We start from the raw sequence: 14,564 nt of genomic DNA, 5'->3' as shown, positions 1-14,564 counted from the left end.
GCACTTATGAACATGTTTACAGCCTCAGCTATAAAAATCTGTTGAAATACTGCAACGGAAATTCAGGCACATTGTTTTTGTTTTGGTTTTGGTGCAGAGGAGGTTTTTTTTTTTATTTTTACGGATTATTTTTAGAATTTGGTGAAGGGCTTCATCGGTTTTATAGCTAAAGCTGCTGTCATGTAAGCACTAGTAACTTCTCAGAGACAAAAATGTGTGTATGGTTCTAATTTTAAGTACATGAGGTCATCGGTTAAGTGTTCGAGGACTGCATGCCAGCCGAACACGAGCGGATAGATGCATCGCATCTAGGGTCTTGTTGATCCGATTTCAGCTTCAAGTGGGTAAGGGAGGCTGGCTGGCTCAGCCGCACAAATAAACGGCTTGATTTACGCCGATGCTGACACAGGGTTTCGCCAGCCTCCAAAACATCCGTGACTTGCGGACTCGGAGCTGTGCGGCAGGCGGGCCGACTCCTGGTAATGGGCGAGTCCCTGCGGCAACCCGCTCGCCAGGCTGCAGCGGGCGCCAGCAGCACCCCCGTGGGCCCGTCCCGCGTCTCTCACGCAGGGGGTTTGGGGCTTCTCAGGCGACCGACTCCCGTGCCCCGCTGGCCTCCTCCTGCCCCTCCCCAGGCTGAAGGATGCGCAGACCCAGGGGCAGTGGGACGCCCCTTCCCCTCCCGTCGGCGTCCCTCACGAAGCAGCACACCTGCCCCGGCCCACTTCACCTCGGGCCCGGGGCCAGCGCTCCCCTCACTACCGGCCCCCACCCCGGCGCCCGGCGCCACCCGCGTTTGCCGCGCCCGCCCGCACCGCCCCGGCGCGGCGCTTCCTGCGGCGCGGGGCGGTGGAGCCTGGCCGGCGGGGCCGGGCCCGGCGCGGCGGGGGCGGGGAGGAGGAGGGGACGGGACAGCCGGGGAAGGGAGCGTGGGGCAGCGGCGGCGGGAGGAGGAGTCGGTGCCGCCGCCGGATGCTGCGAGGAGGTGCCGCGGCCCCCCTGCGCTGCCGGCCGCTCACCTGAGCGGGCAGGAGGAGGAGCCGGCGGCCGAGCTGCGCGACGCCCGGCGGCGGCGAGGCGGGCAGGAGCGCGGAGGGTCGGTCGACCGGGCGGGCGAGGCCATGGCGCCGGGCGCTTAGCGGGGCCGGCAGCGCGGCAGGAGGCCCGCGTCCCGCCGTGTGCGCCCGGCTGCCGGCGGGGGCAGCCGGCGGCCTCCGCCGCGGCCTAGGAGAAGCGGGCGGCCTTCCCCACAGTGCGCCGGGCGCGGCGCCGCCGCCGCGGCCCACAAGATGTCCACTCGGACGCCGCTGCCCACCGTCAACGAGCGGGACGCGGAGAACGTGAGTGCCGCGCCCCTTCCCCCGCTCGCCCACCCCTCTGCGGCCGCCTCTCCCGGACACCCGGCGGCGGCCCGGCCTGTCCTGCCGCCCAGGCCGAGTGCCCGAGGGGTGGGCGGGCCGCCGCCGCCGTCCCCTCGCCCGGCGGATCGGGCCGGGCCGGCACCGCCGCCTGCCAGCGCCTCCGGCTCCTCCATGCGGCGCTGCCGGGGCGGGTCCGGCGCGCTGGGCTCCACGTCGCCCGGGCCTCCCGCAGGGTCGGCGGGCGGCTGCCGCCTCGCACGGCGGCCGGAGGACCCCTTCCACCCGTTGTTGGAGCGGGCAGGGCCGGGCCGGGCTGCCCTTATATGTACTTGGCTGGAGTCGGCGCGGGCAGTTGGCTTCGGTTCCCCCGCGGGGAGAGGCCTCGGGCCCCCACGGGTTGCGGGGCGGGCTGCTCTAACCTCACGCATCCCCCACGCCCAGCTCCCCTCTGCCTGGGTCGGGTCACCCACTCGTGGGCTTTCTGATTGCCTGGCACTCGGCCGCGTCTCGCCTTCTGGGATTCAGCCGTACTTGGTCTTTGTTTGGTTTGCGCCTCGAAGATGGTCCCCGGCGTTGCTGTTACTGTATTCCTTCCTCTGTTTTGCTTTGTGTTGCGTCGGAGGGAGGCTGTCGTCGTGTCCTTGGTACCTCCCGAGTTGATTGTTTGTATCTTCCTTTGTGCTCTCTTTAAACATCTTTGCGCTCTTCCTCTGCTCCGCCCGGACTTGGTGGAGTAGAAGCACAGTGTTATTCTCCCTTGTGGTGGTCTTCCTGCAGAAATAACCAGTCTCGGCTACAATAGACCGTGTACCTGAGAAATCGTAGAATTTTGGCCCGTGTCTGGTCCTGTCCGTCCCTGGTAATTATTTAAATAGGCAGTGGTATGGGACGTGTGAAGTTTTAATCTTAGGTGAAGGGACCAATATTAAAAGAGCTACGTTTGGAATGTGTGCTAGGTATCGTCAGTTGCCTTTGGGAAGGTGGCAGAAGGCACAGGAGAGGAGAAAAAGGAGTCAGACAAAATTGAACATGTGCAATCGCACCCAACTTCTGCTTGAGTGGAGAGTGATAAGTAAGAAATGAAGGAAGATGGCCTAGTGGGTTGGAATGGGTAGAAGAAGATGCTTCTTTGTATTGCTTCAATCCATAGAGGTTCTGGCCAAGAGTAGGAGCTCATGGTGTTTGTTACTGTACAAGCCACAGCAGCAGTGTCTGCTGAAGAGGTTACTGAATTGTATGAAATAGAAAGTGAATATGAGAGGAGGATTTGGAAGATAAAGGTAACAGAAATAAGATAATATAGTTAAAGAACTGAAACTCTCTAGCTTGGTGTAATGAGCTTTTAGTATCAGTCACTCAGCGGAAGTTTAATTGACATAGCAATATCAGCCTGGCAGTAGTTAAAGCAAGTAGATATGTTTGGTCTGACCTTACTCTTCGTGGACTGATGAGTCCTCTGTTAGTGTCAGAACAAAAGATTGAGATTAGAATGAAAGTTTAGATTTCGTTAAATGACAAAGTCCAGGTTTGAGTGATAGATGTTACTCGTGAGTCGCCATTTCAAATGTATATCGGAATGTAGATGAGAGATAGATGACAGGAAGGGATAAGAAATATTTATGCCTGTATCCAGTAATATAGCACATAAGACTTGCAAAGTACATTTACACAAGGCAAATGTAAGTATTCTCAAAAGTCATCAACTTCTATAGAATTAAAACTTCAATTAAAGTGTTAGGTCATTTAGAAATTATTATACTAGTTTTGAATGCTCTATTTTGACACCTAGATGTAAGTAAGGATTATTTTTTTAGTTGTTATTATTTCAGAGAGTGCATTTAGTATCTTAAAAAGAAAAAAAACAGGTTTGTACATGATAACAAAATCCTGAAAATCTTGGTTTAAATCTGTAACCTAATACTAATGGATATAATCCTCAAGTTAGATAAACAATAAAGAGATGTGTAGTAGTAAGTTTCCAAATCTGCACAAAGTAATTCTAGTGCTGTCATTAGTATGGCGTCATCTGGGTTTTGGAGCAGAGATCTCAAGGAGGTTGTCACTGCTGCGCGCTGGGGAGCCTCAGGAAGCCCTCTCTGGTACCTGTGGTCTCCCTTACGTAAGACCTTTTGCTGAAGTGGCAAATGTGGGATGGAGCAGGAGGTGGTCTGTTGCTGACTTCCTGAACCAGCAGCATTCCTTTATTTAAAATGGATTCTGTCAGGGTGAGATGAGACTCTTAATTTACTTTTAATGTGCTTCCTCCTGCTAATAAACACTAATGTAGTGTTTATGCTGATGAGTCTTGATGCACAAAGTTTAGCCAGTAAGCTCTGGGTAACTGAGGTGGTAAGAAGTTGCAAGTAAAGGGGGCAGTTATTGGAAAGAGTGAGGAGTTAAGGAGCAGCGTAAGTATGAGTGGGTTTGGCCTGGTAAATAAAATAATCTTTGTAGTGCATATTTCCGAGTATGTATATTAGCAAAGCTATCCCAGGTTCTGCAGCTAATGGTGATCTTCAGGAGAGTGCTCTTTTCTTCCATCTCGTACGCGTGGCCATCTTGGCAATGTTGCTCCATTGTGCGACTCTCAAAGAACAGACTGTAGCTCTGTATCTCAGAGAGAGTTGATTGATGGTTCTGCATACAAACCTATGTACGCATCCAGCTGTGCTTTGCACGTGGCGTGATGTCGTTACATGAAATCATGGAGAACTACCCTACCACTGCCACCCCCTGTCTCTTGGCAGCTGCTTTCAGTGCTCTTTTAAAATAGAAAATGAATAAAATTTCTTTTCTCAGTGACTATGCAAGCATGGGTTCTGTCATTTGAAAACAAACAAAAAATTGTAGTAATTGGATATAGCACCTGTCGTAAGAATATACATTCCTTGAGGAATTATGGGAGTTCCTGGTGGGATGGGTGAAAAATGTGCATATTTCCATAATTATTTGTGCCTTTTATCTCACAGCATCCTTTGAAAGTAGCCTAAAAGGGGTAAGATCATGCAGCAGATTACTTGATAAGGTCTTATCAGAAAGCTGGAATGAAAGGTACAAGGACTGCCGACAACAGACAAACAACAGGTGGAGGGAAACAGTGGTTGTGAAACAGTATAACTGATAGGTTTATAGAAATTCATGCCCTTTTTAAAAAAAAAAAATCCTTTTTGCTATTGTTTATGTCTCCCAATGCTATGTTTAACTTTTCTAGCCTATATCCATAAATATTTTTCATTGGAAATGTAATTTCTATTTAATGAAAGGTATGTTTAACAAAACAAAGTAGAATATGATTGTCAAATACTTATTCCCGTTGCATGTTTTATTGGGAAACCTGTGGAAAGTACCGTAAAGATTATTTTCATGCCTATTACTGGATTTGTTTTTTGTCGAGTGAGGGGTAAGAGTAGTATTCAAAATAAAAATTTTCCTGAGTTTTGATTTTGTACATGTAACTCTTTACAGCTTCCTCTCGATACATTTTACATAGGCTGTGGTAAGTAATGTTTCAGTGCATTCAAACACTTGCAGTTAGGGTTAGTTTGGGTAAACTGAGCTTCCTTCCCATCTCTGCTGAGGCTGGAAGAGGAGATGGACAGGGATCAAAAGCTTTGAGCTAGAATAACTCTCTTGTTTCCATTGAGCTGATATTAATTGAGGAAAGGAGGGCTTTTATGTTTTTCCCTTCATATGGTATTGTATCCCCATTCCATGGGGAATGGTTTTCCTGAATTAAGGCAAAAGAAAGGAATTATGTTGGTATTATCTTCTCTGAGATGTTCTGGGGAGCTCTCTACAAGAAGAGACTCATGGAGATTCACCAGTCAACTGTATAGTATTTGCTTTAGTAAAATTAGTACAAAAGAGAATGCTGTAGTTTTGCTTTTTCTGACATAAGGCCCTCTTAGTCTGGTGTAAGAATACTTCTTTTTTTTCCTATCGGAAGAGTAATGTAGTCCTTTGAAGGCATTACTATTATTTGTGAAGGTGTTACTATTTATTTGTGTTGTGGTGTCACCCATCTAGCTACATTTTAAGGAATTGTTTTGCTTTGTACTTTTCAGACACATAAAAGTTGGTTAATTCTACTGCAGAGATGTTTACGACAGAAGAAGAAACAAACAAAGCAGGAGTACTGGATGATAACACTGGCCAGGGTTGAGAAGGAATGTGGGAATTGTGTTTTGCCTTACCTAGCCAGTGCCTTTTGGGAATGATTAAGAGATGTCATGGCAGAGGGATTTTTAAGGAAAGATAATAGACTGACCTATGATCATGTGATTTGCTTCATTATCATACAAATAATTATAATTTTGACATGCATACCCATTTGAGGGCTAGCAAGGAAAGAATTATGTCTCAGATGCCAGCTAAAGTGGGTGTGGTTAAGGATGACTTTCTGATAGCGGAGGCAAGTAGACAGCTGTGTTTTAAAGAGAAAAAAAATAGGGCAAGAGATAAGAGGGTGGAATGAGTGGTGAGGTTGGGGTAATAACAATTATACTGTGTTTAATTTCTTTCTGCTTTTTTTTTTCTGGATCTGCTTCTGCACAATAAGAACACATGGTTTTGATTTGGACAGAGGGGGCGTGGGAGAAAGTATCTGACAAGAATTCTTTCGTTCAGTGCCTTAAGCAGAAGAATGGCCTAGTTTCCAAGCCTGATGGGTTCAAGAGTACAGCTGTGTCTTTCTTATCCACAGGAGATGGGCTTTAGCAAAGTGGAGAATGCCTGTGTTTTTTCCTTGTGAGATTATTTTTCTTGATCGTAAATACACCATTAGGTTGTATGTTTGTTTGAATGGTAAGAACAGGGTATGTTGTTCCAATCATATTTCGAAGGTTTGTGTTTTCTCTATGTAAACTGCTTTGCTATGGTTCAGGTCTTGAACGAGCTCCTACGTTGTGAGGTAAAACACATGTTTAGCTAGAGCATTATGCATGGAGAGAGGTTCATTTGTTATGAAGTATGTTATCCATTTTGAAGTTAACCTTCCATGTGAATCATAGAAAGTCATGGGACAGGTGATACAGATGTTTAGTTTCATTTTCCTTCTGTAAAGAGAAATGTTTTGGAACAAACGAGTGAAAACATAGTTTCACGCTTCAGTGTTCTTTCTAGGCATCATAAAGAGTAAAAGGTAAAGCCTGATCCAGTTGGAGATGTCTCTGCTCCTTGCGGGGAGGTTGGACTAGATGACCTTTAAAGGTCCCCTCCAACCCTAACTATTCTATGATTCTATGATATAGTGTTAAAGTTCAGAAAGGGTTAATGCAGTTTGATTGTACAACTTGTTTCATTTCATACTTCATAGGTAAACATAGTTAGATTGTTTGTGGTTGGCATTCTAAAAACTGTACTTACGTGGTCAGTGGAGTTAAACACTGAGCTAGAACAAGGAGATTATGTTCCATGGAGCCTTGTTGTCGGTGGGGTCTCTACCATGATATTTTTCTGATCATGTGGACCTGCTGTTTGTATTAAGATAGCTTTTTAAATTTTTCTAGCTCTGCACTTAAAATGTTTTAATTGTCAGTAAAGGCAGGATTCCCCTCCCTCCCCCCAGCACCCAGTTATATTTGGAAATTAATGTTTCTACGATAAATGTGGTAAGTTTCTACCATCATAATTGCTGCTGTTTAGCAGAAGGAGCTCCTGCTAACTTCTAATTGATATCAATAGTTTAAACACAGAAGAAGTACTAATTTCATATTTCTTTTAAGTGCAGATAACAGCGATTTCTCTAAAATTATGTTCCGATCAGTGATTTGTATTTGCACTTGCAGAGTTTTTTTTCTTGTTTTCAGAATGTAATATAGATATCTTGCTGATGTTTGAGAAGGAACTTTAAATACTATTTTCCAGTAGTGCAGATTCATTGAGAAACTGTCCTGTAAAAGGGAGAGATTATTTTATTATTAATGTGGAGCTAGAAATCTGTAGTGCAACTAAAGCCCTAAGACAGATTTCTTTCAAACTGACTTACTAACAACTTGGGTGTTTGAGCAAACTTTTCAAATGTTGTGATATCAGAGAGAGAAAGCACTTTATCGCTTCTGTTTAGATACTATCTTTTAGTAGCTTCAACCTTTTTTTTTTTTTCAGTATACATTTACAATCTGTGCTGTTCTTCAGGTTAAATATACTACTTTTAGTTGCTGTGGACAGTGACGCGTTTCAGACTTAGCTTATTTGTGTTGTGGTCATGACACAATCTATTAGGTTTTTTGTTGTTGGAAACACAATGCTTGCTTTTTCTAGTGGTTTGGTGGTGGGGTTTTTTTTGTGTGTGTGTGTGTTTTGTTTTTTTTTTTTCTTTTAATCTTCCTGGAATTTCAGAATCACCAAAAAATTTTTTTTGAGACTTCACAGTGTTTTCTGGGTCTTCATTCTCGAATGCTTACTCCCCTCTAGGTAGTGGTAAATTAAGATGAAATGTTCTCCGCAGTTGAATGTTTTTGAAAACAACTGTGAAAGCAGGAAAGTTCCAACAAAACATTCACATCGTTTTGTGTAATAAATATAATGCAACTGAATCTGAGTTTTAATAATAAGCTCTTTGTCCACATCAACTACCAAGCCTGTTTAATTGTTAACATTTTTCAACCTTTTTCACATTCTAAATTGACTTTTTTGTGTGTCTTCTCTCTGCTCAGTGCTAAACTGAGCTTTAAATTGGGCCAGTTGTATTTCAACAGAGAAATAAAATGTCTCCTTTTTTGTTTTTCTGTGAATAACTTAGTAAAATAATAAAATCAAAGGATTGCCGAGATCTCAAAGTCAGTGTAAGATGTCATAGCTGTATCTGATGATGCAGCTTGGACATTTTTGATGAGCATCCTAGTGAATCTAAGGTTAAAAATTCCAAAAGGATAAGATGGTCCTTGTTCTTAAGGCAGATTTCCCTGTGCTTGTTTCATCTTATTTTTTCTAAGTAGCAATGAAACACACTATAGCTATCAGTAAAGCTTTAAGGCAGAAGCATTGGAAAGTACTCTCTCTGCTTATCATAATCCTGCTTCTTTTTGAACTGAGGTGGTAGTTGGAAGAAAAAGTTTGGTAGTTTGGTTTTTGGTTGCTTGGTTTCTGGCTTGTTTTTTTGTTTTTGTTTGTTTGTTTGTTTTTCTCCAAGATGAGCATTTTGTCAGAGATTTCTTTATGTATGCTTTCAAAGAAAACACCAACTTATGCTGAAAGACATATGCTCACAGTTGTAGTAAGGCATGTGCACAGTTAAACTCGGCTGGACTATAGTTAACCTCTAAAGCAATGAACAGAACACACTCATGGAGCAGTACCATGGCTTAGGTTGTCATGACTGATCAATAGAGGGCATTTATGTAAAACCCAAAAGCACAGGTTTTCTGTGCGTCTCTGTAGAATGGAAGATCATTATATTATTCTAAAATTCTTCACCTTATCAGGACAGCTGGTCAACAGTCAGTTTACATCACTTAAATAATTGTGAAAGCAGGCTCTCTTCTGCTGGAATGAATGCATCGTCTGTGTGTTTTCAAATTCTCATATTCTGTTGTTTGTTGTGTATGGATCCAGGATAAAGTAATTGTCCTTCTTTTATCTTGCCATTTCTATGCTTATGAGACACCTTAAGTGTAAGCTGTGGATGTCACAATAAGAAGGGGTCTGCACTCCACTTACTTGGTCAGCATTAACATGATTTACGATCAAGATCACTTTTGTAAAGACTCCTGTTTAAGATTTAAGCGCTCAGTACCTATGATTCCTGGCCCTTTGTGTGCAAACTGTTTCAAGTTTGCAATATTTTATAAAAATGTAAGATGTTCTAGAAATCTACATTCATAATACAATAATACAACATGTTTTGGAAAAAGGATTATTTTTCGTCACACTTATGTTCTTCAAAAGACTGGTAATATATCAAAAAGAGGACTTTTGGTTACAATAAGCCTTAGCCAGTTTCTTTGTTTTAATTTCTAAGCTGTGTACAAAATCTAAAGAAGCACTTGTGAGAGAAAAAAAAAAAGCAGTAAAACATTCTGTAAATTATTCAGTGATTTTGAATGCCTGGTACGTATAATAACGTGGTATGTGTGTTCATAGTCCTAATGATTTCTTAGGTAAGGACTGATAAACATAGTTGAGTTACACTGAAGAGAGAATGAAACACGTTCATGACTTCAGATCAGTGTCTGCCTTGTTCACCATGACCCTAATGGTGTGTTGGCAGCAAGTAGAGTAGTAGCCCTGGATTGTATTTAAACACATGGCCCGTAGAATTCACAAAAGCGGCAAAATAAGATATGTTAATCAGAAGAGAGAATGACATCCAGACTTGGGAAATATATTAATTGATTGACATGAGGAGCTTTGTCCAGTTGTGTTGCAGAATTGTGTTTTAAACATACGTACTTGTGATACAGATAGCTTGAATAATAGGACAGAACTTCATTTCACCTCTGATAAAAGCACTTGTGTTGTACATGGATGTTCGTGTAGCTGAACATACAGAGATAGCCCATGGCAGTCTTTTACAGGAGTGGATAATGATAATATTACTGGTGACAAAGTCTAATTGCTTTTGTATTATGAAGTAATAGTAGTACATATTAACTTTTAAAATCTCAAGCAGAGACAAAATTAGGCAAGATTGTTAGGGAGAAGTGGTATCTTTCATTAGACAGATGTGCTTGGAGAAAATAGATTAGATTTGGCTAGATTAGGCTCTAGCAGGGCTTGCTATAAAGGCTCCTGCCCAAGGCTAACCTCGTGGTAAAACCTGTAGTGCCTCTGCTCCGTCGTGCTTCTGTAGGAGGACCCACGCCTTACTCATGATGCAGTAAAACACGCACCTTCTTGTAAGTGGAGGCACAGCCTTAGTCACTGTGATGGAGTGCTATTTTTGGCTCTCTCGGAAGCTTTCCTCTCGGCTTCCTCCTTTCCCCACTGTTGGTTCTTATCTTTTCCATCTTAACCCAATGCTTAGGAAGAAAGTAAAAGAGAAATAAAGCAAAACATCTTTTATATGTCTCCAAGCAACCCCCTTTTCCAGAGGGGAAATGCTATTTATTTGTAATCTTAATGTTAAAGGTTATCACAGAGGCCATTTTTCTTATTTAGTCCCTCAGATATTTGCCTAATTTCATTTTAAACCTGGTGATAGTCTATAACCTGCCATCACAGCAGCTTTATCCTTACATACTTCCCAATGTCTGTCTTACTGAGATTCCATTTACCCATGTTCATCAAGCTGCTGGCCATTTAATACCTGTAATTTCCTATCTTATCACATTCTTGCCCCCTCCACCTTGTTTTTCCCCCACATTTTGCTTACTAATGTGCTTTTGTGCTCGAGCTTGCATACTTGTTGCCAACTTCCTTATGCTTCTCACTCTTTCTGGGACCTTTTCCAGTTTTGCTCATTTAATGACATAAGCAAAACCAATACAAAGCTTTACTAAAGCTGTGTAGCTGTAGCTCCTGTTTATCCTTAAAGTAGGATCCTTCTGTATGAATCCCAAGGAGCATTTTAGTATGGGAATATTCTAAATGGTAAAGCTAAAGGACATGAAGAAATGCTTTGCTGTGGGTGGGTCAGGGGGCCTTCTTTGTTTTGGGGGCTCTTTAAATTATTAGCAAAAAGGATTGTTACAACTTTTAATATTTTTCAGTTACACTATGTTTTCCTCACTCTACATTTTCTTCCCTGCTCCCCCCCCAGTAAAGTTGCTATACTTTCTTCTCTCACATAACAGCAGAGACTAACCAAAGCTTTGTAATGATTACTTATAAAGGACATACAATTTTATAATGCTTTTTGTAAAGAGAGATTTTTCATCATAAATTCAGTAGATATGCGAGGAATTTAATGTTTGAGAGCTGCAGAGTTAGGGAAGCGAAGTGTAGGGTGTATCGCAGTACGCGTAGCAGCAGTGTAAATTACTTACTTGTGCTTAAACAGTAAATATCTGAAATTCCTTTTGAGAGTGCATGCTTGGCTTCAGTTGTATCTAAGTATCTTTCTGATTCTTAGAACTTTCTGTCATTACTTAAAATAAGCAGAGGCATAGCTCAAAAATTCAGAGAATCTCGTGCATTAAGAAGAGTCTGATTTTTGCCATGGAAATTACCTTAGCCTGTTAAATGCTACATTGAGCTCTTACAGAGGATATGGTTATTTTTCACAAATGGATTACATGTGTAATGTATTTACTCATATCTTTATTTGAGATAATATTATGGATTGAAGGTAATAGAATTCTTTAAAGCATTTGGGTTTTTATTTAGCAATTTTTTTTCCCAACAGTAATCAGATTTTCTTCCTTCTGCAATTATTACAAAAAGGACTGTCTACCAGTGGTTAAAAAAAAATCAGGAAAATGTCATTACTTGGTGAAAGATTAAAATAGTATTTTTCTCCTTAAGATCAGACTCCAGAAGGAATAACAATTGTAATCATTCAATACAATGAGATGTATACAGAAAATATTAATAATACTGCCTCTCAGTAGTCTTTACCAGACTACTCTATTTATAATAGCTTTTCAAATTAGCTTTTCTTAATTTGATATTAAATGAACAAGGCTGGCTGCTTTTTAGAGTTCTTTCTTCCAGTGATGGACATAAGATGCACAGGAACAAAGAAAATTTATGAAAGCACTTGACAATGAAACTCTTGCTCCATCTACTGCATAGTCCAGAGAAATCTTATCTACAGAAAGTTGGTATGAGCAATGAGGGTTAATCTAATATAGATGCTGGAATTAGTCAATGGAAGACATAATTGGTATTAGAGAATGCAGTGTTTGTAGACAGGGTAAGGGAAATCTAATCCCTCAACCTGTGCAAAGCAAAGTAGACCGATAAAATAAAAACTGCATGTAAAGGTCCTTTTGAAGGAAGCTATTCTTGCTTATCCAGTAATTGCAGAAGTATAGTGCTCATAGCAAAATCAAATTTTATGTTGTCTAAATACTATAAAATATTTAGTATTATTATTATTATTACTGCTTTTCTTGTTATTATTGTTGTGTGACCTTTTGTAAAACTTTATTTTGTATCATATACAAGGCTTTTCACTGTTACTCTTTAAGTCCATATCCTAGTGGTGTGTAATATTTTGTTTAAATAGAATTATTTTCAAAGTGAGTGGTGTCAAACCTTCTGGAGTAGCATAGAAGAGACAAACTAGGTTTCTTTATCCATCTGTTTTTCATTGTGCTTACATAATATTTACTAACCTGAAGAAGCTGAATTAAACATAGCATTTGACTATTAGGCTAAAGTTATAATAAAGTGAAATATTAATGATGCATGAGCCATTTTCCTAACATTGTCTTGATTTAATTGAAGATATTTCTTAGAGTAGTTTGATATGTGACAAACAGAAAAAAGAAGGTGGCAAACTGGGAGATTATCAAGTATATTGTCAGGTAGTACAGTTGCTATATCTTGGAGTTAGGTTTTCCTCCAGATAACTTTTGAGAAAGGGTAAAAAGCTGTGTGTGATTTCAGATCAGCCATTGGGTGGTAGGAAGGTGGTAGAAAATTAATAGATTCTTGGTTTGCTGCTTGGTGAAATGAGAAAGATATTTAACGCAATACCTCTCATCCCTTGCCATTAGAAGGGTTCTAGTTTGGTAAATTAAGGAAAAAAAAATTACAGACAGAGCTCCCAGTGAGCCTGTGATAATTTATGGATCACAACATTGCATAAGGGGATATGTGATCATCTCTCCTCCAGTGCTGTGGCTTTACTTGCCCCTTAAGAGGCAAGGAGGCTATGGGTGGGAGAGGGGCCCTTTGCAGGCTGGTGGTGGAAGAGAGAACATGACATTGCTAAGGCTTGGAGTAACTCAGTGATGTCCACTGGAAATCTGTATAAGGATGACTCTCCTTTAAGGTTTTGAGGATGGATTCCCAGTTGCTGGTAGGGATGTTGATGCTTCCTGTCATGTGCTGACTTTGTCCTTGTGTTCCCATGACTTCTCCGATTTTCTGACCTTCTCTTCCTTAAGACTGAATCAAATTAATTCCTGTTTTAATATGAGATAGCATCTGATTAGGTAAACCACCTCAACTGGGGATTTCCAGACTGTAAGAAAGGTTGCTCTAGTGTTATCCAAACTGTTTTGATGTCCAGCTCAGGACAGAAAGAAGAGTTGCCACTGCGAATGGTGGGCTGGAGGTCATAATTGCTGCAACTGGTTATTTGCTGTACCTCACCATCTGGATAAAAAAGTCTGGAACTGCCTGACTTCGGCAGGTTTCAGGCTGGGGTACTGTCTAAAGATGGCAGCTGGGCGTGTGGGATTCCTCACCCACTGATTGTCAAGGACTCAAGAGAAAGTTGTCATACTTTTTTCTATACGTTTTTTCCGACTTTTGGATTGGCTGCTTGTTTTAATGACTGTATTCATTTTGAATACATATTAGTTTTTGTTCAACCCTTTAATCATAGATTCTTTGGCTTATATTCTTAAGCTTTATCTATCTATATATGTACATTATTTCTTCCACATTTTCTTACCTTTTAATCCTAATGGTCTGGGTAAATCCAGTATCTGTTGTTTTTAGTATTTCTTTTGCATCCTGTGATGTTTTTTATTTTGCTTCCTTTGCTGATTTATGTAACATGGGCTATTTCATTTGTTATGTTCATGTGCTTGGCTTTTACACGTCAGCTATACTCACACATGATTTCTGTATATGGTTTGAATTCAGTACATTGACAGATATCTGCAGTATATGTGTTATTGTCAGTATTCATTGTCTACTGTATTACTGTATCTGCCAGTTTAATGCATATAAAGAAATATATTCTTTTTTCTAGCTATATTACATACTTTGCAAAGTCTTTGAAGAATATTACTGCTGTTTGCTTCCCCCCCGACCCCCCTTTTTTTTCAATTTAGCTTCCTAGTTGCATATATTTCTAAAGTGCTAAGTTATGGTAGTTTGTGATAATAAATAATGGAAGCCCAAAGGTTAATAAAATAGGTTAATTGCATGAGTTTAGAAACAAGGGGCTCTGAGGAGATTGTAGTCTGAGCTCTGTGTAGAGCGCACTCTTTGATCGTATGATATGAGCTGGTCCAAGGGGCACACAATGTTTGGACAGCTTAACTTTAAGCATAAATCTGTGCAAGGTTGGGAATGTATTTGCCAAGTTGAAATGTGGTGTAGCATTATCCACGTAAAGGTAAATAGTTCCTACAGCCCAAT

The 14,564-nt window shown here is 41.4% G+C and overlaps 1 protein-coding gene across 6 annotated transcripts in view; it reads left to right on the top strand.

Annotated features, from left to right (window-relative positions):
- The first annotated feature begins 997 nt into the window (after positions 1 to 997).
- The window catches only part of MARK1 (microtubule affinity regulating kinase 1), a 64,007-nt gene continuing 50,440 nt past the window's right edge, over positions 998 to 14,564 (top strand). For all 6 annotated transcript variants that reach the window (XM_086744453.1, XM_086744450.1, XM_086744449.1 and 3 more), the window contains exon 1: positions 998 to 1,340. In XM_086744453.1, coding sequence (XP_086600579.1) covers positions 1,290 to 1,340 — 51 coding nt within the window. In that variant the 5' untranslated portion in view covers positions 998 to 1,289. The remainder of the gene's footprint in view (positions 1,341 to 14,564) is intronic.

The sequence above is a fragment of the Chlamydotis macqueenii genome, chromosome 3 (genome assembly GCF_036417535.1).
Source record: "Chlamydotis macqueenii isolate bChlMac1 chromosome 3, bChlMac1.mat, whole genome shotgun sequence".
NCBI lineage: Eukaryota > Metazoa > Chordata > Aves > Otidiformes > Otididae > Chlamydotis > Chlamydotis macqueenii.
The sequence above is the reverse complement of the archived record's forward strand: the minus strand, read 5'-3'. Positions and strand labels throughout refer to the sequence as shown.